A 22,748-nucleotide genomic window follows, 5' to 3' on the forward strand; every position below is an offset into this window, starting at 1 on the left:
TTCAATCGCCTTGCATTCTTGAGATAAATTGTACAGAAATATCATATCTTTGAAAATATATCATGTAAAACATCCACACATCACTGTGACATTCGTTTCAGCTTATTTTCGAAGTGGCAAAAATTACATCAAAATGCTACTATATCTTATTTTGCATTTTTAACGGTTATTTGTTAGGTAAAAGTTATGAAACTTACATGATATTCATAGAACATTGTAATGAATACATTTTGAGCATAGGAAAGTATCTTTGTAGTGAAATAATGTTTAAATAGAAGGTGCCCATTTTGCTCCACATGCCCATTTTGCCCTGCTTTCCCATATTAGTAATTTAATTTATTTTTTTTGGATTCAACACCTAATCCCTATCTAATTCCCCTAGCATCTGCCTTTATTTGGTGTCGCCAAAATTGTATATTAAAATATTCTCTTTAAATGCGTCGGTCGTTAAATTAAAATCAAAGTGATAAGACCATATATTCAATTGCCATGTCATAGCTAGTAATAGCTCATTGCATCCATGTAAGGTACGCCTGCTCTCACCAACAAGCAAGTTACGAGAACGAAGAGTTCTCGAAGGCACGTAGATGTTGCTCTTCTGTAATAGACAACGTCTAATTCGTTTTTTTATTATATTAGCAACAAATACAAATTGGTTTACCTTAAAACGGTGCTGGAGCGTCTGTAGGCCAAGCAGAAGGTATAACTTGGCATGGTTGTGAGTCCTATGAATTGGTCGCATTTTAAAGGAAGTCTTGTAAACTTCCGTTGTATTGCCTCTATTGTGTTAATCATCGTAGTGCAATTAGGAGGAGATTGAAGGAGGCACGGAGTGGGTTCGCAATGTGCCGGAATGCGGAAGGAAATCTTCTGACGGACGAGTGGGAGTTGATCGAAAGGTGGAAGTACTACTACGAAGGACATCTGAATGCAGCAGAGGCAGGAGAGGCTGGCGCAAATGGCAGAACAAGGCAACCACCACAGCAACAGCACAGCAGTAACAACAGCGACAGCATCGACGCAGACGACGAGGTACCCCCGCCATCTCTGGATGAGATTGCCAGCGCCATAAAGCAGCTTAAGAGCAATAAGTCTGCCGGCAGTGATGGTCTGGCGGCCGAGCTCTTCAAGATGGGGCCGGAGAGGCTTACCGTCGAAATGCATCGGCTGATCGTGAAAGTCTGGCAACAGGAGGAACTACCGGAGGAATGGAAGCTGGGTGTTATTCACCCAGTCTACAAAAAGGGCGACAGGCTGGATTGCTCGAATTTCCGAGCCATTACAGTGCTGAATGCCGCCTACAAGATTCTGTCCCAGATCCTGTTCCGCAGACTTACGCCCCTTGCTACAAAATTTGTTGGCAGATACCAAGCTGGGTTTGTTGGAGGCAAATCCACCACCGACCAAATTTTTGCTCTACGGCAGATCCTCCAGAAGTGCCAAGAGCACCAGATCCCAACGCACCACCTGTTCATCGACTTCAAGGCGGCCTACGACACTATAGACCGGAAGGAGCTATGGAGCATCATGCAGAGGTACCACTTCCCTGGGAAGTTCATCCGGCTGTTAGAGGCCACCATGAACGGGGTGCAGTGCAAGGTGAGAGTATCGAACTTGACGTCCGAATCGTTCGAATCTCACAGGGGTATGAGGTAAGGTGACGGAATCTGCTGAATGCTCTTCAACATCGCCCTCGAAGGTGCCAATCCGACCGTTGTGCAATCGAAGGCGAAAATTGTGTTATTGAATTGGACAGAGTAGCTTACACCATCTGACGTGTGAGCAAGTGGTAGACAGCGGTGTCTATTCAAAACGACTATTGTTATAAACAAGTGGACAGTTGTTTATTACGCTGGTAAACCCTGTAAAACCTAGCATCTTATATGCCTTTTAACAGTGTTGTCAACGTGTAAATTTTGACTAGAGTCCAGTGTAACGCCTAGATCACAAACTTCTTGATGACGATCTAACACAATGCCTAACAACGAATTACGAATTATACTTTATCGTTTTTTCAAGTCTATGAAACGTCTATGAAAAACAAAAGGCTAGCTCGATATCATTTTAGACACCAAGTACCATACACCAAGTACCATTCACCAAGTATGAGTCTCTTCGTCCATGGGTCCCCTATTGGGCACAGAAGTTCTCGGTTAAACGGTGGGCAAACTGGGCGGCCGCCAGGGGCCCCGGCGATCTAGGGAGCCCCGTCAATGTGGAAGTTCACCTTCGTCTCAATTTAACCCCCCCCCCTCCCCCCTCTTATTTAAGACTTATTTTTAATGAATTCATTTTTCCATCGCTTCACTCATTGTATTTCGTCGAGGGCCCCGTGCTTCAGAAAACCGGGGCCCCATACTACTCAAAGTAGCATATAAAATGTTCTAAGAAATCAACCATAAATATACTTTAACCAAAGTCGCACGCGAAGAACGCTGCGACACGCGCGTCAGCTCAAATCAATACCATTTCATCATCATTGGCGAAAAGCATTGGACAGAGCGAGATACCGTCATTTTTTGCTAGTGTGGATGCCGGTGCAGGAGATACCCAAACCACGCAGAGGCACTTGTTGCTAAAATCGTATGCACAGAACGCTGCGCTTCACCACTACCGAAAACCCGTTAAACAACCATTTAAGCATACAACACACCCAGACAAAAATTTAAAGGCCCCTACACAAAATTTCAATACACCGGCTCGGAGCCGGAGAAATTAGCAGGAAAAATTAACATCAAGCACGCGTCGCTTTAAAAAGCCTCTGAAGGTCGTTTGGTCAACTGTGCTTCAGTGGGTTGAGGTTTCATTCGAGAAACGATTAAATCGATGTCATTGTGTGCGCTCTTGGCTGGGATGAACCGTCCGGTTCTTGTATACGGGGCCCCTGCTACCGCTTTGCGATTGAGTGCCGAAAGCAGACAGCTGTTTCACACAAAAAATGGTCTTCACATTACTGGCCTGGGATACTGGAGTGTGTGTGTTTTTTCATGCAAAAACTAAAATTTTCATTCTTGGCCCTAATCGACCACAACAAGTTTTTGGACCCAAGAGAAGGGGAAATGGGAAGGGTTTAAGATAGAAGGGAGGGTGGGTGGTATGGAAATGCGCAATGGACCTATGGGCCATGTTTATTTACATAAGGTTTTTTATCGATTATTCCAATTTTTTCGAATACATCAAAATCAAAAACTGTTACAGCTGTGTCTACATACAGCCATAATACCAAAAACAATCTCCATTGCCTCGGCCATTTGGGGGGCCCGTTGATGATCCCGTAGATTGAGGGGCCCCTTCCATTTTGTGTCGTCAACCCAATATACACATTTTCCCCCCGGGGGCTATGTTTACTATCAGATTTACTTTTACTATCAGAACTATCAGAAGCATATTTATTTTATTTATCAGAAGCATTGTACTATCAGAAGCAGAACATATTTGCCGTTTTAATATGTGCAATGTTTTTACCTTAGTCGGAACGCTGCGATATATGCACACAGCTCAAACTCGGATGGCTGGTGCACGAGCAACGAAACTACGCGGACATTTCCAAAGAAAATCGAATGCATTGAACGCTACGCACGAGTTGGGTAAAGCAAAAATCCGTTACAACAGCAAACTACATACACATACGACATTAAAGCTCATTAAGGCTCCGAAACCGATCTCAACACAACGGTTCGTAGCCAGAGAAATTAGCAAGAAAAATTGGCTGACACCAAGCACGCTCTTTTTATCTGTTAAAGTTTCAAGAATCGATTCCGATGTCGATGTGTGCGCTTTTTAATTTGGCTTGTGTCTATGTTATCTCGCAAAAACTAAGAACTCGTGCCCCGGCTAACCTTTGGGGCCTTAGTCAAAATTGTGGACTGGACGAAGTGATGATGGAAAGGCATGCTGTTGAAGGGTTAGGGTCAGAATTGGAAGGGTCGACGGAAAGTAAACATAGATATAAATGAATGCGTAAAAATTGAACCAATAAAGGGTCGGTAGCGGTCGGCAAAGTCCGGCCCTCCGCAATATGCAGTCAGGCCCGTCAAAAAATTTGCGCGATTTACATGCGCGATTAACATAAATTGGCGACCAATGAATATGGTCAAATTTGAGGATAAATTTGAAAATAATAACGAATATTTCACAAAAAAATGATTTTTGATTTTACATTGATATGGTTTTTGATTTTAGATTGATATGGTTATACACTATTGCATTTTAAGAGTAGAACGATTTTGTAGGAGCTTTTTTAAGAAATGCGCTATCAATTTGTCTGACCTGGCATTACTTGTCCGTAAAGCCTCATAATAGTACTGAACGATTATACGTTTGTCTCGATAATTTTTCAACTATTAAGGTTTTTGTACCATCTTCAGAATATCCTGAAAACAACTGAACACAGCAAAATCCTGAGTGCTACAGTAGAATAAATTATACTTTGTTTAGACCGATTGAAAATGAATTAGTAAGAACATATGAAATACCCAATATTGTCTTAAGTGGCCGTAATTCGAAGCAAGACAATGCATCAGTATTCATTGTAAAGGTAAACACCAACGTAAAAGCAAAATATTGTTTTAATGTTGTTCTCACATATTTACGAGAAACAACTTTATAATTTTGCCCGGAATTCGAAGGAAGATTATTTATGAAGTTGTAAATTTCGGTTAGCTGAAACAAAATTGCGTTTTGTTACTGTCAAGATTTTAAATGAAATCGTCCGTAACATGAAACACGAGCTTAAAACTGTAAAATAGGAAAGAAAATATCGTTTAGAATCGTCGTTCTTGCCAACAAAAGACAAACGTAACTAGCTTAGTGAAAACAATAACTTCCCAACATACAACCCGGAGGCGCGGAACCAAAGGTGCGAAACCTTTAACTTCTTTTGAGTGTAAATAAAACCAACTTCGATCATGGCACGTCAGATTCGTTCGGACTGTCAGGATAGGACTATGCCCATCCAACATCTATCGACTTTTCATTTAACCTTCGTTTCTATGACCAAAAATACACCCTCATCTTTATGACCACCTACCCTGGGTGGGTAATATATTTTATATGGGAATTTGTATTTTTATGCAGCTATAATAACATTACTTCTTTTTATGTTATAAATTTATGATGTATGGCTTTTAGTTACGTAAATTGAATGCACAGCAATCAATTCAACTGACACTAACACACCGCCATGTCTTCCCGACTGTCGGGGCAATATTTGCAATCTATGTGACTTTAGAAAAATATTACGAACTATAAAACTTTTGGAATAGATTCTATAAATATAATTACAAGGGGTAAAAGCGATTTTTGATTTTATTTTTTAAAGCACAATTAAAATTGGAAAAAATCTGAATTTTTTACCCCTGTTTTAAAACATGTTTCTCTAGGCTTTCTAAATTTTTTGGTTCGATTCGATAATCAAATAAAAAGTTATCATAAAAAGAATACGCAAAACATACCCGGGTAGGTGGTTATAGAAATGAAGGTTAAAGAATTTACTTATGTCCCCAACCCAAGGCCTTCGACGTTTCCAGTAAGGGAAACCTCCTAAAAGTTTCTATGATCGCCTGGACGATCAAGTGTCGAAAGTCCGCTTCGAAACAGTATCCACAGTACCCTAAAATCGAACATACCACAAAACCTTTCTAATATTACTGATTGTTCAGTAATTGATATCGATTAAAAAGTGGCGAAAAAAAGTATTTGAATTGGGGTTTTTATTGATGCGCAGGGTTGCAGTCCGTTCTGCTCATGGTCATCTCTGTTTCATTAACTTTTATACAGATGTGAACTGCATTTTGTTGAAACAAGTTTGATGATTTGGTATGCTCTCACGGTTACCACGATATTTCAGCAAGAACAGCACAGTGGCGTGAAGATTTTTCTCAACCAAAACATTCTTTTACATTCCCAATATTCCCGCATTCGGCTCACCTGAAATTTTATGGAGGTATCTGTCAGCGCCTACAAAATCAACTTTTTGTTCATCTCGAGCAAACGGGCATCGCATTATGTTTTCTTTTGAGGCTCAAGCTGACTAACATGTCGTTTTTACAGAATGAATTGCTGCATTGTCAGCAATTTGTTTCACTGATATCCAGTGAAACGACAAATTTGACACTTATATAGCTGAATTTCAGTAAAACTTGTTGTACTGCAATATGTTCAGTAAATTGTTTAACTGAACATCAATGAAAAAATGGCGTTAATGGTGAAATTAAGCAAAACTATCTATTACTGAATAGCTTTCAGTAAAAAACATTACTGCGGCAAACTTCGAAAATTTGCTGTGCATGATACGTACACCATTATACCCCCCCCCCCCCCACCCAACTCCCCCGTCGAAGGATTTGGTTATAGGGCCCCGTCTACCATAACGCCTAGGGCAGCGGTCGGCAAACTTTTGAGGCAAAGGGCCAAATTTAGTAAATGATCTAAAGCCGCGGGCCAGGACAATGCGGGTTTTCTATTATTGTGATATAATTATTACATTATATAATTTTAGAAACAAAATAATTGGTTATTGCTATCAAGGAATGCGATTGGTATTATTGCTGTTTTCCTATAATTGTGTCATCCAAGTATGGTTCAAAATTGATAATACCTACTTATTTTTGTTTAATATACTTCAAGTAGTAGTATCCCATTAGTTATCAGACAAAATTTGACACCTCTATCAGTCGAACTCTAACCATGATGGCCAAAAAAGTGAATCAAAAGCATGCGCAATCAAAGAATGGCACCCCGTAGCGTCCAAAATGGACTCCGTGCGGAAGTTTGTGGACGTCGTATATACCCGTTTTGGCATTTTGATCGCCAACATCTTAGCACTATTAGGCAAAAATCAAAGCATCGAAAGAAAGCCCAGGTTGATTTTTGAGGCTGCAAAAGAAGCTGAAATGCAAAAAGGTGAATTTCGACTGAATTTCGATATGATAGTCTGCGAACTGGTCCAACATCCGTCACCAGTGCCTGAACGATTTTTTTCTACACTACGTGATGCAAAAACTCTACTCTAACAATTTTGTAGCGAAAACTTAAGAGGAATTGATGAAAATCGAAGGTAGAACTTAAATCATGCATGTCTTCGTCCACCTTGGTGAAAATTCCTACTTACTTACTTATCCGGCGCTACAACCGCTTTGCGGTCTTGGCCTGCCTCAGGAGTGTCCGAAACCGCTCACAGTCTCGCGCCTTCGTCTTCCTGTCCGTTATTCCGGCCTTAATGGCGGACGCCTCCACGCCATCTTGCCACCTCAATTTGGGCCTACCACGCCTCCTGTGTCCTTGTGGACGGCCTAAAAAGACTTTACGGGCTGGGTCGTCCGTTTCCATGCGTACAACATGGCCAGCCCACCGGAGCCTGGCGAGCTTGATACGCTGTACGACAGTGAGGTCGCCGTACATCTCGTATAGCTCGTCATTATAGCGGCTCCTCCATTGTCCTTCCACACATACGGGGCCAAATTATCCTTCTGAGCATCTTCCTCTCGAACGCGGCTAAGAGGGTTGCGTCAGATTTAGACAGTGTCCATGTCTCAGAGGCGTATGTGAGTACTGGAACTATATTGGTACTATATAGTCCCAGCTTCGAAAATGAAATGATGAAAATTCCTAATAACTGACAAAAGGCAATTCGCAAAGTCTTGAACTTATTTGAGCAAGTAATCTGAAATAATTCCCTTTCAACAGATGTAAATGTAAAGGAATTACCTTTCCTAGTTTTTTTCAACCGCCAGTCGAAAATGGCATATATTTTTTCATGCAAAAGTTACGGGGATATTGACCTCGAGTTCGAACCATCGTACTTTTTCAACTTTTAAGTACTATGGAATGACGAACCATTCAGTATCTTTAATTAAAAGTTGAAAAAGTACGATGGTTTAATATGGTATACTGAAAGATCTTCAGTAATTTGTATACGAATCGTTTCTTACCATCTTTCAAAATCAGTCAAATCCTTCCGCGGGCCGGACTGAATGGTGCGGCGGGCCACATTTGGCCCGCGGCCCGGACTTTGCCGACCGCTGGCCTAGGGCCTCGGAGAGGCTGGATCCGCCACTGACCACAACACCACCATGGAAAGACCATCCATCACACGTTGGTGTTGGTCTTGACCAGATAATCCTATCACGACTTCGAATAGGACACACTCGGCTCATCCTCACCTTTTTATTGCAAAAATCCAGCCCACCACTATGCAGCTTCTGTGGCGTCGACATCACCGTCCGTCACATCTTAAAGGAATATCATGGATATACTGCGGAACGTATCAGCTGCAAATTGGACCTTGTGTATTTATGAAAGTTAAGGAACAATTGGAACACTGAAACCATGGTCTCACCAGACAGCGATTGCCAGAGAAAACTTTTAAAATTCCTTCGATACTAACCTTTATAAACTACTCTTACCAAAACCACATTTGTAACAGACACCTTTTTAATAAAATTAACAGATAATATCTTTAAGTAAACCGAGACTACCCGTTATAAGGCAATTTGCAAGCCACAAATGACTTGCAAAGAAGAATGTTAGATTTTAAGCATAGATTTAATTAAATTATTAAAACAGGCAAATGAAGCCAATAGGCTAAAAGTCTTTATGAAAATAAAGAAAAAAATTGAGGGAGCGCACCGTGTATTTTGTATGGAAGCGGGATAATACTGGTACTCGCCCCAATCCCCTTCTTTAAAACACCTAAGGTCTTTCTTTTTAGTGAATTTACGGTTGTTAACATCATGTTAAAAATAACTCACTCTTTGTCCATATAGTTGTTACGTAATAACTTTTTATTTATTTATTTATTTATTTTTATTTATTTTTTTCTTTATTTATTTATTTTTTATTTATTTATTTATTCATTTATTTATTTATTTATTTATTTATTTAGTTATTTTTTAATTTAGTTATTTGTTATTTATTTATTAATTTATTTATTTATTTATTTATTTATTTATTTATTTATTTATTTATTTATTTATTTATTTATTAATTTATTCATTTATTTATTTATTTATTTACTTATTAACTTATTTATTTATTTATTTATTTAGTTAATTATTTATTTATTTATTTATTTATTTATTTATTTATTTATTTATTTATTTATTCATTTATTTATTTATTTATTTATTAATTAATTATTCATTTATTTATTTATTTATTTATTTATTTATTTATTTATTTATTTATTTATTTATTTATTATTATTTATTTATGTATTTATTTTTATTCATTTTTTTATTTAGTTATTTATTTTTTTTATATTTATTTATTTATGTATTTATTTTTTAATTTTTTTATATTCACCCACGCTTGGTGAATTGAGTTCTATACAATTTCATGGTATAAAATTTGCTGGTCATTATAAGAAGACCTGGTAAAACCTGCTTAAGATAACCAGATAATTTCGTCTAGTTTCATTAAAGGTAGTTAAATTGACTTGAGATGGTTTTATGATTTTGGCTTGGACGATGGATGAGAATTATAATGGAGATTGGCATGGGGGAAGAAACAGTTCTTTTAATCAAATATATTCTCCCAGACAGTCAAATGAAGATTTGTCTATGTTAACTGGACGAAATGAACCGTAGTAATTTATGATGGTTTCGTTGCATTTTTAGATAAACATGCTACTAACATAAATATAAGCATTAACGTTTTGAAACACATTGATAAGTGCAGATATTCTTTTTTTTACGAAGTTCTTGTATATGTCAATCGTTCTGGTTGATTGATAGTTTATATATTTCATTGATATTCTTGTTATCTCCATGCATTTCGACATGCTGATGTTACGGATACTTAACCGAGAGTTATAAATCGATATGTAAAACTTTTGAATGATCCAATTCCAAAAAATTGTGTAAAAACTGTAGCACCGTATACCAAAAGTCAACATTTTCGTTCGAATAAAAAAAAATCATTTGTTCATAATATGTTTGCAGTAAGTGTTAACTAAGTACAAAGTGTAAGAAAAAAGGGATAACGTGTCATAAATCACAATGGTTAAAATACATCAAAACAAAAATAATGTTTTTGTTATATGTACATATTGAATAAAAAAAGCTGTACATGGAAACAGCAACAAATGTTTTCTTTACTACAGACTAATTTTTTTTATTAACTCAAGGTATATATAAATATAGAAATATCAAGCTCTACTAGGAACAATTAAATAGTCATTTTACATATTTCTATAAATATTAGCAACAAAACATCATAGATAATAGCTAATTAAATCAAAATAAATTTAGGTTGCACAATAGATAATACCAATTGAAAAACAAGACGGCTAATGTCATACAATAACAGCCAATACACGAGCTATCAATTACCTTAAACAATTGTACTCCAATCACAGCAAACATAAACTGCAAGAGGTACGTCACTAGCATAATGTTACCGATCGTTTTTATGGCAACTATCACACATTTGACTACGTACTGAGAAGAATTCAAATGTACGGGAGAATGATAGTTAAAATATTTGCATTTTAAATTGGTGTTTCTATATAAATTTGTTCAATTTCATTCAATTAACAATGGATTTTTTTAACGTTCTCGTAATAAGGGCCTAGTTGGTGATATCACTATATACAACCATTTCTGATTGTATAATATAAAATAAAGAAAAAAGCAAGTATAATTTTTTGTTTCCTTTTAGAAGATAAAATTTTGAATTATATGAAAAGTACAGTTTTGACAAGTCTTGCTTGAAAAATAAATGTAACTTCAATAACAGCATGTGTAAGTCAATCCTAGATGATTCTGATTTTGTATGTGTTCCGAGCAAACAGTTTGTACAGTTCAGAAGCAAAACTTTTTGTTTTGATCAGTTGAGCGGTTAAGTGATTTTTTGTTTCATTCTAGAGAGTGGCATTTAAATCGTGGATTACACTTCTACAGGATAATTTTCACTGTTAAAATCTGTTGATTTTTAAAAGCACCTAAAAAAGTGGGCCCAACAATTGTTAATATTGTTACAAAAGATAATTAAAAAAGTTTATTATTTGAGACAATGTAGACTCTCATTGCATATGGAGCTTTAGCTGTATTTTCCTGGAGATCCATAAAGACACACCGACTTTCAATAGAAAGCCGAAAATGAAACAAATGTACTGCACGGTAAAGCGTTTGTTTTAGAAAACCGATAAATGTATAAAAACGTAAAAGCCAATTTTAGCTGAAAATAAAAGCATTGATTAAAACCATTATTGGAAAAACAACAACAACACCAAATGAAAATTAATTTGAAAATCTCCCTCAAAAAGAGGACATCAGAAAGCGTAGTATAATGTAACAAAGTGGAAACACAATATCAGGAAAAAACACAAGAAATAAACCGAACTAAAGAACAACTCAGTAAAAGGAAACGAAACTCCAATTCAAACACAAATCTCAACGTAAACGTATTATAACCACTTTGGGCCGCATTTTGCGTCCTACCTTATACAATTGTACTCCGATTACAGCGAACATAAACTGTAGCAAACAAGTGACCAGCACAATATTGCCGATGGTCTTTACTGCTACTATAACGCATTGCACAACATGCTGAGAATTATATAGAGAGATTTTGACGTTAAAAACTCATCTGCACGAATAACCCAGGAACACACCGTTCCTAGTATACTAAACATTGTTAATTTATTTTAAAAAAATGTTAACAGTAAATTAAGCTTCTATATTCATTACTAAAATAAGATTTTCACGCTTGGATAATATATTTTACCAGTCAAAACCCTTTTGCAAAATCAATGTTTGCTCACAAGAGCATAAAACCAATTTTATTATGCTGATTACTCATGCTGATGCTGATGCTGATCGTAACTAGCCATGATATCAAGGAAACATCAAAAATATATATTCACCTGCTCAAAATAAAAAGCTCTGTCTTAACTTACCTTCAAACCTTTTGCTCTGTTAATTGCACGTAATGGTCGAAGAACACGAAGTACACGCAGTATTTTTATCACAGAAATGGCACCAGAACTAAAATCAACAAAATAATTTAAGCATACTATGTACACTATTCACATTTAGATATCTTTACCTGAAAAACATTGATATTAATGATACACAGACGACTAGGAGATCCAACAAATTGAATGCTGATCGACAAAATGCTCCATCGTGAAACAAAAATCCATATGATACCAGCTTTAACAGCAGCTCGATAGTGAACACCGACGTAAAGAAGTAGTCAAAATAGTTCAAAATTTGATTTCGTTCGCTGTTTGCATTAAGAGGATCTTCTGCTGCTAACATGGCTGACGAAAACATGATGCATACCAGTATAATGTTGCCAAACGTGCTGTGATTGCACAGCCAGTGGCAGAATATGCGAAATCTGTTAAGAAATGATATTTAAACATTACTTTACATTAGGTACAAGCGATCAAACGATTTTAAACTACAATAGGTGACCGCTAACTGACAGGTAAACAAGCTCCAGTTAACGAACAATGTTCGCTAACTGGAGTGACGTTTCTATGGATTGATTGTTTTGATTGGCGTTGACTGGAATAAACATACCAAACTTTTTTTCATTTATGTTGATTTAAAGTATAGTAATTCGTGTAATAACATAAATTAATAGCAAACGTAGGCAAAAGACCCTAAATTTGTTTGAAAAATGCACATTTGCGACAAATTTCTCTTTATGAGATTCCTGATGTTTCATGTTTTGACGTTTAAGTGTTCGTTAACTGAGAATCACTCCAGTTAGCGAACCTCCAGTTAAAAAGCACTCCAGTTAAAACACAACCAGTTAGTGGTCACCTACTGTACTAGAATTCTTCTAAAAAAGCATCACGCAAAGAGTTGAAATTAGATATTTTAGGAGAAGGACGGCAGGACCTGTATTTCATGGTAGTGGGATGAAAGATTCCTTTCACGACTCGACCCAAAATCGGACACGAGACTATTGGAATCGATTCGCTTCCTTGCGTGCTTTGCCGTAATTCAAAAGTCAAAATAGAGAGGCGGTAGTCAAAATAGAGACTCTGAGGGTATAACGAATTCCGTCCGTTCCCCAGTTTCAAGAGGTGCACAGAGTTCGGTAAGTGCAAGATAACCTGAGCGCAACACGGAAGGATTGGAATCGCGGAATTTCAAAAATATTTCATTTTTGTAAAAAAAAATCATTAGTTAGGTAAATTTTTCATACGAAGACTAAACATTTTGTAACTAATTTCAAAAATTCTCTTGTAAGAAACACATCGCATTATTTAGGTAGAATTACGATTTCCGATATATTGTTTTTATAAGTTTGAATAAAAATTATTATTTACTACTTCGTTTAATAAGCACATTGGGTGCGATGCAAATATGCCAGGGATTAGTGTTGGGTAAAGTGCTACTGTGCGCACTGTGCGCACAGCGCACAATGTGTACACTTCGCACAGTGCGCTCTAGGAGCACACTTTTCGCACAGTGCGAAGTGAGCCAGTTTTTAATTGGATTTTTGAGCATCTACAGCAGCTATGGATGCATTTATATAGGATTTTATTAGCTCCTATATAAATGAATGCACAGCTGCTGCGAATGCTTAAAAATCTTATTAAAAGCTGGCTCTTTTATGAATTATTGTTTAGGATATAGTTTAAGTATTTTTGAAAAGACAGGGATTACAAACATTAGTTTTTTTAACAGTATCAGTAGCTTGGTATATATATATGTACATTCAATAACTAGGCATGTCCGCGTAGGACGTTACGCCAAATAATAGAAGAAAAAGCTAGCAAGGAGGAAATACAAATTAGTTATTCTTTGCATCTAGTATAACTAACGCGAGAGGTTGTAGTCGCCTTAGGCATCATGTTATTCGAGCCTGTCGTTAATCGCATTGGAATAGTAAGCATTTGATATATTATACCAAGTCAAGGCTATAATTAATCATCAACCTGTTTGTTTTAGATAGTATAAAAAACGCTGAACCATCTGGTATCGGTAGAATTGTATTGATCACATTTAATTCAGACATTCGGCGTGGCCTAGCCACTTTAAGGCCCCCATCTTGTGAATCTATACAGCAAAACATTTAACAAAAGTAAACAAGAACAAAAAAAAATTATTAGTATTATAAACGTTGGGCACTCAACAAAAATGACAAGCTTGCATAAAATGTACATGGACTGCCTTCTGGAACCCATGTTCATTCTGTCCAAAACCGTCAAATCAATTGAGTGCCCGTTTAAGATTACCTGTTCGTAGGAGAGAATATAAGTAGTGCGTTTGATTTTGGGATTGGCTTTTTAGACTTCTTCACACTTAATTCCGATAAGCGACGCGGTCGCGCAGAAGCTGTAGGAAGTTCATCAAATGCCTCACCTAAAACATAAACAAGAGATTATTGACTTTTCAGTTGTAGTTAAAATTTATTAAAGACCACAGGTGATACTTATATTCTATGTATGAAAATAAATTTCTTCTTTTTTTTTCAATCATACCAACCTGGAGTATCTTGCTCTTCATATCCTTCATCGTCTTCTGCAACAGGTATTTTGGTATCTGAATCTTGACCATCATAATCATCAGATCTATGAAGAATACAATCGATTATAGAGTAATATAAAAAATCCTTGATTAACTGCACACATATTTAAAAAAAAACTAAAACTAATATAGATCAGTCAAAAAGGTGCTTTGAATCGTTTTGACTTACATATTCATTGGATCATTGTCCGAGTCCAGATTGTCTTTATCATGATCCATAAACCCATCATCTCCATGTTCTGTTGGTGTTGGTTCATGAGACAATTTTTCCTCCTCGCCATCAGGGTTATCACCTTCTTCCTTTTCAACTGTTGTTAGTGAATCAGCATCTGCTAAGTTATCCACAGCGATAGCCAAGAACACATTTAACAGAATATCTGTTGTACAATATTAAGGTATAAGTCATATTTGAAAAAAGGCCTATTAGATGCATCAAGCCCTTAATACATGGGCCTCCATGTGCATGCGGCCCTCCAGAGTCTACAATCCGGTCCGTGATGATTTTGTTAAGTTTAATACAGTGATACACATAATACCATAATACCGTTCCAGAGACTCTCTCATTATACGAGAGGCTCTATTCCATATGATTTACATGCAAAGTTAAATTATTGGTTCCAGAACTACGAATGCTTGCGTGTACTACCAGTGGGCCTAACATTCAGTTACTTATTGATCACCCATAGCAGGATAGTCAGTTATACGTATCACAGTCCATTCTGGGCTTGTAACTATGTCGAGCATGTTGTTAAGCCGTATGCCACATATGTAGTCATATGAAATTCGTATAAGTGCCAGCAATTGGCAGAGGAAATTCTCGCTTTGATGAGCAAGAAGATCCAGAAATACGTACTAGAAACACTCGTCAACATGTACCACACACTAGTGAATCACACAATCATACGATCCTTTTCCTCGAGGCAACAGTTTTTTAATTAAAGGATGCTTAGTAACGATGCTCATATTTTTCTGAAAGATAATTAATAGGGGCGGTCCCGTGGTACAGTCGTCAACTCGAACGACACAATAACGTGCCCAGCATGGGTTCAAGCCTAGAATGGACCATCCCCCCGTAGCAAGGATTGACTATCCGGCTACGTGGTACTGAATTAAATCTCAAAAGTCTTACAGGCAGGCTTGTCCGCGTTGGGCGTTACGCCGAATAGAAGAAGAAGATAATCAATATCAAATAAATGATCAATGTTTACCGATATTGATCTTCCGCGGCGCAAAGCGATTGAAAACTTCTCAACCTCTCGTTCAATGTAGCTAGAGACCAAGAACCAATAATGGAGCCCTTCACGATTCTAGTCAGTTTTTTGTATTAAGTTTGACAGTTGGAGGCTGAAATCATGTAAACACTCCATACAAAACCACACATAAAACTAGCCTGCAATTTTCAGTCTAGATTATTCTACCCGTCAAACATTGCGAGGGTTGAAAGTAGTATCATGTGCTTGAAATCTTATGATATTTTAAATTACCTTTATTTTTTATTCATAAATTATGTTTTTTTTTGTGGTGTTATTCGTCAAAAAGATCTGTACATCAATTTTTGTGGATTTTTACAATAAAAAATGTCTGAATTCAGGTGTTTAGTCTGCTAAAAATTGCACTGTCCCGTCAAACATTGCGAGGGTTGGGAGCGGTATCATCTACTCGAAATCATAAGGTCATTAAATAATCTTTATTTTTCAAACATAAGTTTTTGTTGTTGAGGTGTTATTCGCCGTAAAGATTACTTCTCCAATTTTTGTGGATTTTTGCGAAAAAAAATCTCAAAATGTAGGTGTTTAGTAAGCTATATTTATCAATTTTATACCTGCTCTCGGGGTGCTGTAATTATAACTGATAAAACTAGGGGTGAAAAAACTGCCTAGACTCGCAAGCTCTTTAATGCGAGGGATCTGGGCCTGTGAATTTCAATGGCGTGCGAGCCCTCGCGCGCCCTCGCAAATCGCTGTCAATTGCGTGGCGGGGCCTCGAAGCTACCCCCTGCGCAAATTCGAGCAGTTTCCAGCGCAGAAAATGTACCAAAATCTGCGCTGGCCAGCGCAGATTTTGGCAGGTCTCACGCGCTGGACTTCAGCGATTCCTGCGCTGGGTCGCGCAATTCGGGCAGTTCGGGCCAAGTTCGGGCGGCGGCGGAGCAAAAAAAAACGGTCAAAAAATTTAAAAAAAAATAATTGCGCCCATTTTTTCGTCCGCTTCTTCCTCTCCTCTCCCTCCTTCACCCTGGCTTGCCTTACTTGAGCTTCAGCCCGTGCCTTCCGCCGCCAGCTGATTGGGTGTTGTGGTGTATGCGTTGATACTTATATGTGCATTGCGGTTATGTATTGTTATTGGTGGGTGTTAGCATTTATTAATTAGTGTGTGACCTTGGGACGATGCGGGAGAAGCTGGATTGGGATTTAAAGTGTTATCGGTGTATTGATGGATTATTTTATTTCGTGCCGCTGCTGATGAGACCATTCGATGCCCCTGCCAATTGAGGGTGAAGAAGCCTATTTAAAACAAGCGTAGGAGAACGTCTAACACTAAACTAATATTTTTTTATTAGAACATGTTTGATGCTTCAACGACCTTCTATGCATCATGTAGCACAGTGTATAGTGGTAATAATTTTTTTTATTTGCCGAAATCTGTCTCCAGTTTTTGGGTCTCGACACACACACACACGCACACAGCGCGGGGAAAGTGACCGTTCACTCTATCATGCCGCGATCCCCCACCCCGCCCGGCGCTTTGGATGAGGATGCGATACAAGAAAGCTGAACCAGCCGTTCTACCGATACGGTAGCCGTAATCGATCATTCGAGGAGGGGGGGGGGGTGGTCTGGTGGGGGGGGGAGTGCGTGCTTGCGTTCGCGCTTTCGTGGGTGCGTGCTTGCGTTTGCGCTTTCGCGGGTGCCTGCCCGCGTACACGCGTACGTGCATGTGTGCGTGTGTGTGTGTGCGTGCGTGCGTGTGTGTGTATTTGTGTGTGTGTGTGTGCGTGCGTGTGGAAACCCCAAAACTATTTGATTCTGATGCGTACATTTTCATCCGCTGCGGCTACAAAGTCCATGCATTTTCGATTTCGCTACCTGAGAGACAACACAACTATCGGATTGGCACCACGATCTTTGCGATCGGTTCTGCAGTTGGGGGTGTTAAAAAGGCACACGATCGAAGCAAACGTGCATGTGATATGTAGCAAATTTCTTTCGCGCATATGGTGCTGCACCTGCCCGTCCAGAATCTGGCGGCTTGTTGGTTTGGAGAAGTTATCATGACGCCGATTGACCGGCATTGCCTTGGAATGGGTTCGGATCGGTAGGTTCATGTTTTAGTCGAGTGAATTCCGTGCATTTGTCGCGCCACAGCGGTAGACCCGGCAGCACCAAAGTCAAATCAAAACCTTCCCCGAGTGTGGACTGCTATGCTAAGTTCTTCTTCTTGTTCTTATTATTATTATTATTGGCGTAATAGTCTACGCGATCATGCCGGCCTTTTCAGGACTTGAGTACCACGTAGCCGGATAGTCAGCCCTTGCTACGGCGGACGGTTCATACGCGGTTAGAACCCACGACGGGCATGCAGATGTGCGGAATGATGGCGGTGTCGCGGGCCCGCTCCTATCCAGCGTGCAACTTGCATACTGCCACACTGTCTCCTGCTCGATGCATACGCTGCAGGCAGGGGGAAGGATGCACCTCCACGATAAAAAAACACGGCCATGTACCAGCGGTGGACCTAATGATAGGCGGACTAGGCGGTCGCCGAAGATCTCTAGTCTGTAGTATGCCGTATGTCTACAAGTGGACAGATTATTAGCGACAAGGGCCCCCGGAAAGATGATCGTTAGGGCCCCGTGGCTGGAGAACCATTTTCCCCCCTTCCCCCCATGGCGACTACAATTTTAGGGCCTGTGACCGATTATCGTAGGGGTCCCATGGCCACCCCCCTTCCCGCCGGCAATTTAAGTATACTGTTCAATCTCCCAACAGCTGTGTGCCACTACCCCCTCCTCCCTGTCATCAGTTACCATTGACAGGGGCCTCAATTCGTCTTTCCGCCTTTCATGAACACCTTCCTTTCTTTGACTGATGGATCATAACATTTCGGAAGAAAACACATTTGGCGACAGTTTTGCACACACACGCACGCTCACAACCATGCGCAGGATGCTTAGCATATCTATGTAATCCACAACAGGCGAAAGCAAAATCTTAGTGCTATGCTTACTGCTTAACACGTTCAGCACGATGACATGCCCCAGGGACTGTCAGTGGACTTTCCAGCATACTGGTTTCACAATCAACTTGCGTTCTAGATGCCGGCGGAAAGAAAAGTTGATGAAAATTAGCGCCGGGATGAACGTGTTAATGTGAATTAGGATTCTGCACGTTGCACAGCAAACCCTCCATCGTGAGCTAGCGATTCCTTAGTCATTTTTACATTGCAGCAATTGAACTCATTGCGATTTTTTGGTTTGATTTGTGAAAATGTAACTTCATCGCCGCAATGTTTGTTAACGGCATTTTTAGGCGCCACAACAGCTCGCGAGCATTGACCACACGCGAGAAAGAGATGGCGCTATGGAGGGAAAAAACACGGACGACGGCTGACAGCGATTGGCCGTCTGACGCACCAACACATCCAAACCTTCGACAGCGCGCTCAGGCGAGGGGTATGAGGCAGAGCCAGGGACGGGTAGCTCGACGAGCTGCTTGACAAATTTGCCGTTGGAGGGAAAAAGATGGCATGATAAAATTCTCCGAACGGCATGATTTCTTCCGTCGCTTTGCACAGCGGGTAGAATTAGATTCAAGTACCTGCTCGAAAAATGGCAAAACAAGCCCGCTGCGCAAAGCGATCGAAAACTCAGCGTCTCGCTCAATGTAGCTAGAGAGCAAGAACCAATATGAGGTAAAATGATTGTGAAGAGGGGAAGGAGGGGAGAAAGAGAACGTGGGTGTGAACTATTTTGCGGCCATAATCATTTTTGCGCCAACACCCCGCCAACACCCCGCCCCGCCGCGCGAGGGCTCGCATTCCATACAAGTTCACCGCCCCAGGGCCCTCGCATTAATGAGCTTGCGAGCATTGATAGTTTTCCTAGTTTTAGCAGTTATAATTACCCGCACAACAAAATTGAGCACTTTTTGAGCTCGTTTTCTAGCTCGCTTTCCGCCGAAACCGATCGAGAAAGCGAGCAGAAACGTCCGAAGAACTGATCGAAGCTCTTGATCGATTGAAGCGTTTACGATCGTTCGAGAGAGCGCGCTGTATGTGTTTATCTCTTTCTGACAAAACAGCTCCGGTACACGCCGGTTTAGCCGGTCTCGTAGTACAGTCGTCAACTCGTACGACTTAACAACATGCCCGTCAAGGGTTCAAGCCCCAAATGGACCGTGCCGCCATACGTAGGACAGACTATCCTGCTATGGGTGGATCAATTAGTCACTGAAAGCCAAACCCACAAGTAGTGTGGTACAGGCAGGCCTTGACCGGCATTATCCTTTGCAACATCCCCGCGAGCCGCATTATAGGCACTCGATGGCCGCATGCGGCCCGCGGGCCGTAGTTTGGAGACCCCTGGTTTACATCGTTACCGTACATCGCATTTAGTTTTACTTGGTGGCTAAAAACACGTTATAAAGGGAACTCATTATATGGGGTTCTACTTTATAAATATCTAGTTATAACTATTGAAATCAAAATTTTAATTTGGACTTAAAAAAAATTAATCTGCAATCATATTAAAGAAAGCTATAAAAAATTTATATATTCAGTTGGTATGTTTCTCATCTTCCAAATGGATCTCAACAACGTTATTTGCGGAGTAATGCCCGCTAGCTCAAAAGTTTGGAGACCCATGCATTATGATGTGAAGTATTTAAAAGGATACAGTTGCCACATATGAAGAGAATTATAAAATAAATGCTGGCAATAATTCCAAGCGAGGCCACTCCTCCGTAGGCTTGAATTCCATCATACATAACCATATTCCAATCTTCTCCAGTAAGTATCTATCAAACAGAAATGAAAATTGGAACATTTTTTTCTATGTTTATTAATAATGTTTGATGTTTAAATAATAAACCAATGCACTCCGTCGCTATTGAAAGGTTCATCAATGAAATAACAGGTAGTCCCCGAAATACGCGGTAACTCTTACAAACGGATCATGAGATTTGCAGTTTTCTGAATTTGACAATTATTTGAGCAAATTGTACTGATTTGACACATCTATTGTTGTAAAGTAAAGTAAATTTTCTTTCAGAAGAATTTAAAAAATCATTCAAATATATGGAAATTGTAATTTTCAGTCAGAACCATCACAAAAAAATTATTTAATGGCTAAAACCTTACATATAAACCAAACTTATACGAAAGTTAGCTATGTTTTGGATAAAGTATGTTTTTGACATTAGTTCCGACTTCCGCGAAAATTTGAGATACGCGGTTTCTTTTCGGTCCGCATTGACAGCGTATCCCGGGGACAACCAGTACATTTTAGCTGATAAGTTACAAACGTACCTGGAATACTGTGAGTAAACTCTGTACAAAACTGTCAAAGTTCGATCGCGGTTTATCCACCGAGCTGTTAAAATTAAACTTTCCTCCAAATACTTGCATGCCAAGCAATGCAAATATAACAATAAACAAAAACAGTAGCAGTAAAAGTGATGCGATAGATTGAATAGAATTCAATAAGGATGCTACTAAATTAGATAGAGATTGCCAGTACCTGAAAAATAATTAGAGTGGAAATCAAGTATTAGCGAAATATCACAATTTCTGATGATAAAAAGCCATTTTAAATGCATACAAAATAAACACTCACTTAGTCACTTTGAACACACGCAGTAACCGGACACACCGTAGGACGGATACCCCGAGGGGAGGCATGATTTGAGTACTTGTTAATATCATCTCGCCTATGCTACCAATCACAACGAAACAGTCGAAGCGATTGAATAAAGACACAAAGTAACCCTGAAAGCCCAAACTATACATTTTCAGAAGCATTTCCATTGTAAATAATGCTACAAAAAACATATTCGTATACTCTACGGCGATAAATAAGATTAAACATTACTATACAACATTACACATTGATAAAATCACAAAAAAATACATACCTTGGAAATCATCCAACCAAGGTGGCTGTCTATAATGTTCAGTAGCTAAGACGCCAGTATTTAAAAATACCAGTATGATAATAAGCCAATAGAATGCTTGTGATTTTACAGCTTTACGACAGGCTCGGCGTAGTCTTCGGTTAATACGATCGATCGTTTTTCGCTTTCTGGCAACCCATGATTCATGTTGAATTTCTCCATCTTCGCCTACATTGTCCGAAGAGTCCAATTCGATTATATTTTTCATTTTTCCTTCTTGCATTCCGCTGGCCTCATTGTCTGGATCTATGTCTTCCGCTTGTGTAATCCAGTCAAGATATCCTCTAAGATCTTCTTCGATCTGTTGCTTTTCCCGCAATTTCTGAAAATCTCCACGATTTTTGGCCTTCGTACGTTCTTTAGAAAATTCACCACTCAGCACACCAAGAATTAGGTTCATTACAAAAAATGCTCCAAGAATAACCATTGAAATGAAATACACCCATTGCCAACTGCTACCCATAGCATCTTCAATCTATAACATATAATAGGTTTCTTGTTTCGTATGATTTATAATAATAATTTCAAACCAGTATCTTCTACTTACATAATAAAGCATGTCAGTCCAACCTTCCAGTGTTACGCACTGAAAAACGGTTAACATGGACAATCCGAAGTTGTCAAAGTTGGTGATTCCAAAATTAGGACCTTCCCAGTAATACCGGCACACCATTTCCGGCGAAATGGTGTCACAATGAAAACCGTCTTCTCCGCATGGATGTGGATCATCCATTATCTCTCCTGCATTTGAGACAAAAAAAGTTCGAATTATTGATTGATTTTTTACGAAATTATTGTTCATTTTCATCACTACACACCCGTCTCGTTGTGGAAGCAGGATTTGTGTAATTTTCCGGAGAAAAGCTCTAATCCTATGATAGCATAAATGATTATCACAAATAACACCAATAGGGCTATGTGTAGCAAAGGCACCATGGCACGTAAGATAGAATTCAGAACAACTTGCAAACTAGGTACTCCCGATACTAAGCGCAATGGTCGAAGTACACGAAACGCGCGAAGAGCTTTTACATCGAATCCCTCCTTCATCAGGTTGGAAAGTGCAGTTGATATCATACTGTAAGAT

At 39.0% G+C, this 22,748-nt stretch overlaps 1 protein-coding gene across 5 annotated transcripts in view; it reads right to left on the bottom strand.

Annotated features, from left to right (window-relative positions):
• LOC121601222 (voltage-dependent calcium channel type D subunit alpha-1-like) overlaps nucleotides 1-22,738 on the bottom strand; it is a 42,335-nt gene extending 19,597 nt beyond the window's left edge. The window contains exons 1-12 of one of the 5 annotated variants that reach the window (XM_041930031.1): nucleotides 22,480-22,738; nucleotides 22,209-22,402; nucleotides 21,623-22,136; nucleotides 21,325-21,550; nucleotides 21,018-21,228; nucleotides 20,386-20,506; nucleotides 14,662-14,869; nucleotides 14,451-14,536; nucleotides 13,901-14,021; nucleotides 12,049-12,345; nucleotides 11,900-11,987; nucleotides 10,332-10,439 (exon numbers count right to left, since the gene is read on the bottom strand). In XM_041930031.1, the coding sequence (XP_041785965.1) occupies nucleotides 10,332-10,439; nucleotides 11,900-11,987; nucleotides 12,049-12,345; nucleotides 13,901-14,021; nucleotides 14,451-14,536; nucleotides 14,662-14,869; nucleotides 20,386-20,506; nucleotides 21,018-21,228; nucleotides 21,325-21,550; nucleotides 21,623-22,136; nucleotides 22,209-22,402; nucleotides 22,480-22,738 (2,433 nt within the window). Of the gene's footprint in view, nucleotides 1-10,331; nucleotides 10,440-11,441; nucleotides 11,550-11,899; nucleotides 11,988-12,048; nucleotides 12,346-13,900; nucleotides 14,022-14,200; nucleotides 14,328-14,450; nucleotides 14,537-14,661; nucleotides 14,870-20,385; nucleotides 20,507-21,017; nucleotides 21,229-21,324; nucleotides 21,551-21,622; nucleotides 22,137-22,208; nucleotides 22,403-22,479 lie in introns of all 5 variants that reach the window. The other 4 variants (XM_041930033.1, XM_041930029.1, XM_041930030.1 and 1 more) reach the window with 4 other exon arrangements.
• Between the last annotated feature and the right edge of the window lie 10 nt (nucleotides 22,739-22,748).

Source organism: Anopheles merus, unplaced genomic scaffold, assembly GCF_017562075.2.
Source record: "Anopheles merus strain MAF unplaced genomic scaffold, AmerM5.1 LNR4000040, whole genome shotgun sequence".
Taxonomy (NCBI): Eukaryota; Metazoa; Arthropoda; class Insecta; order Diptera; family Culicidae; genus Anopheles; species Anopheles merus.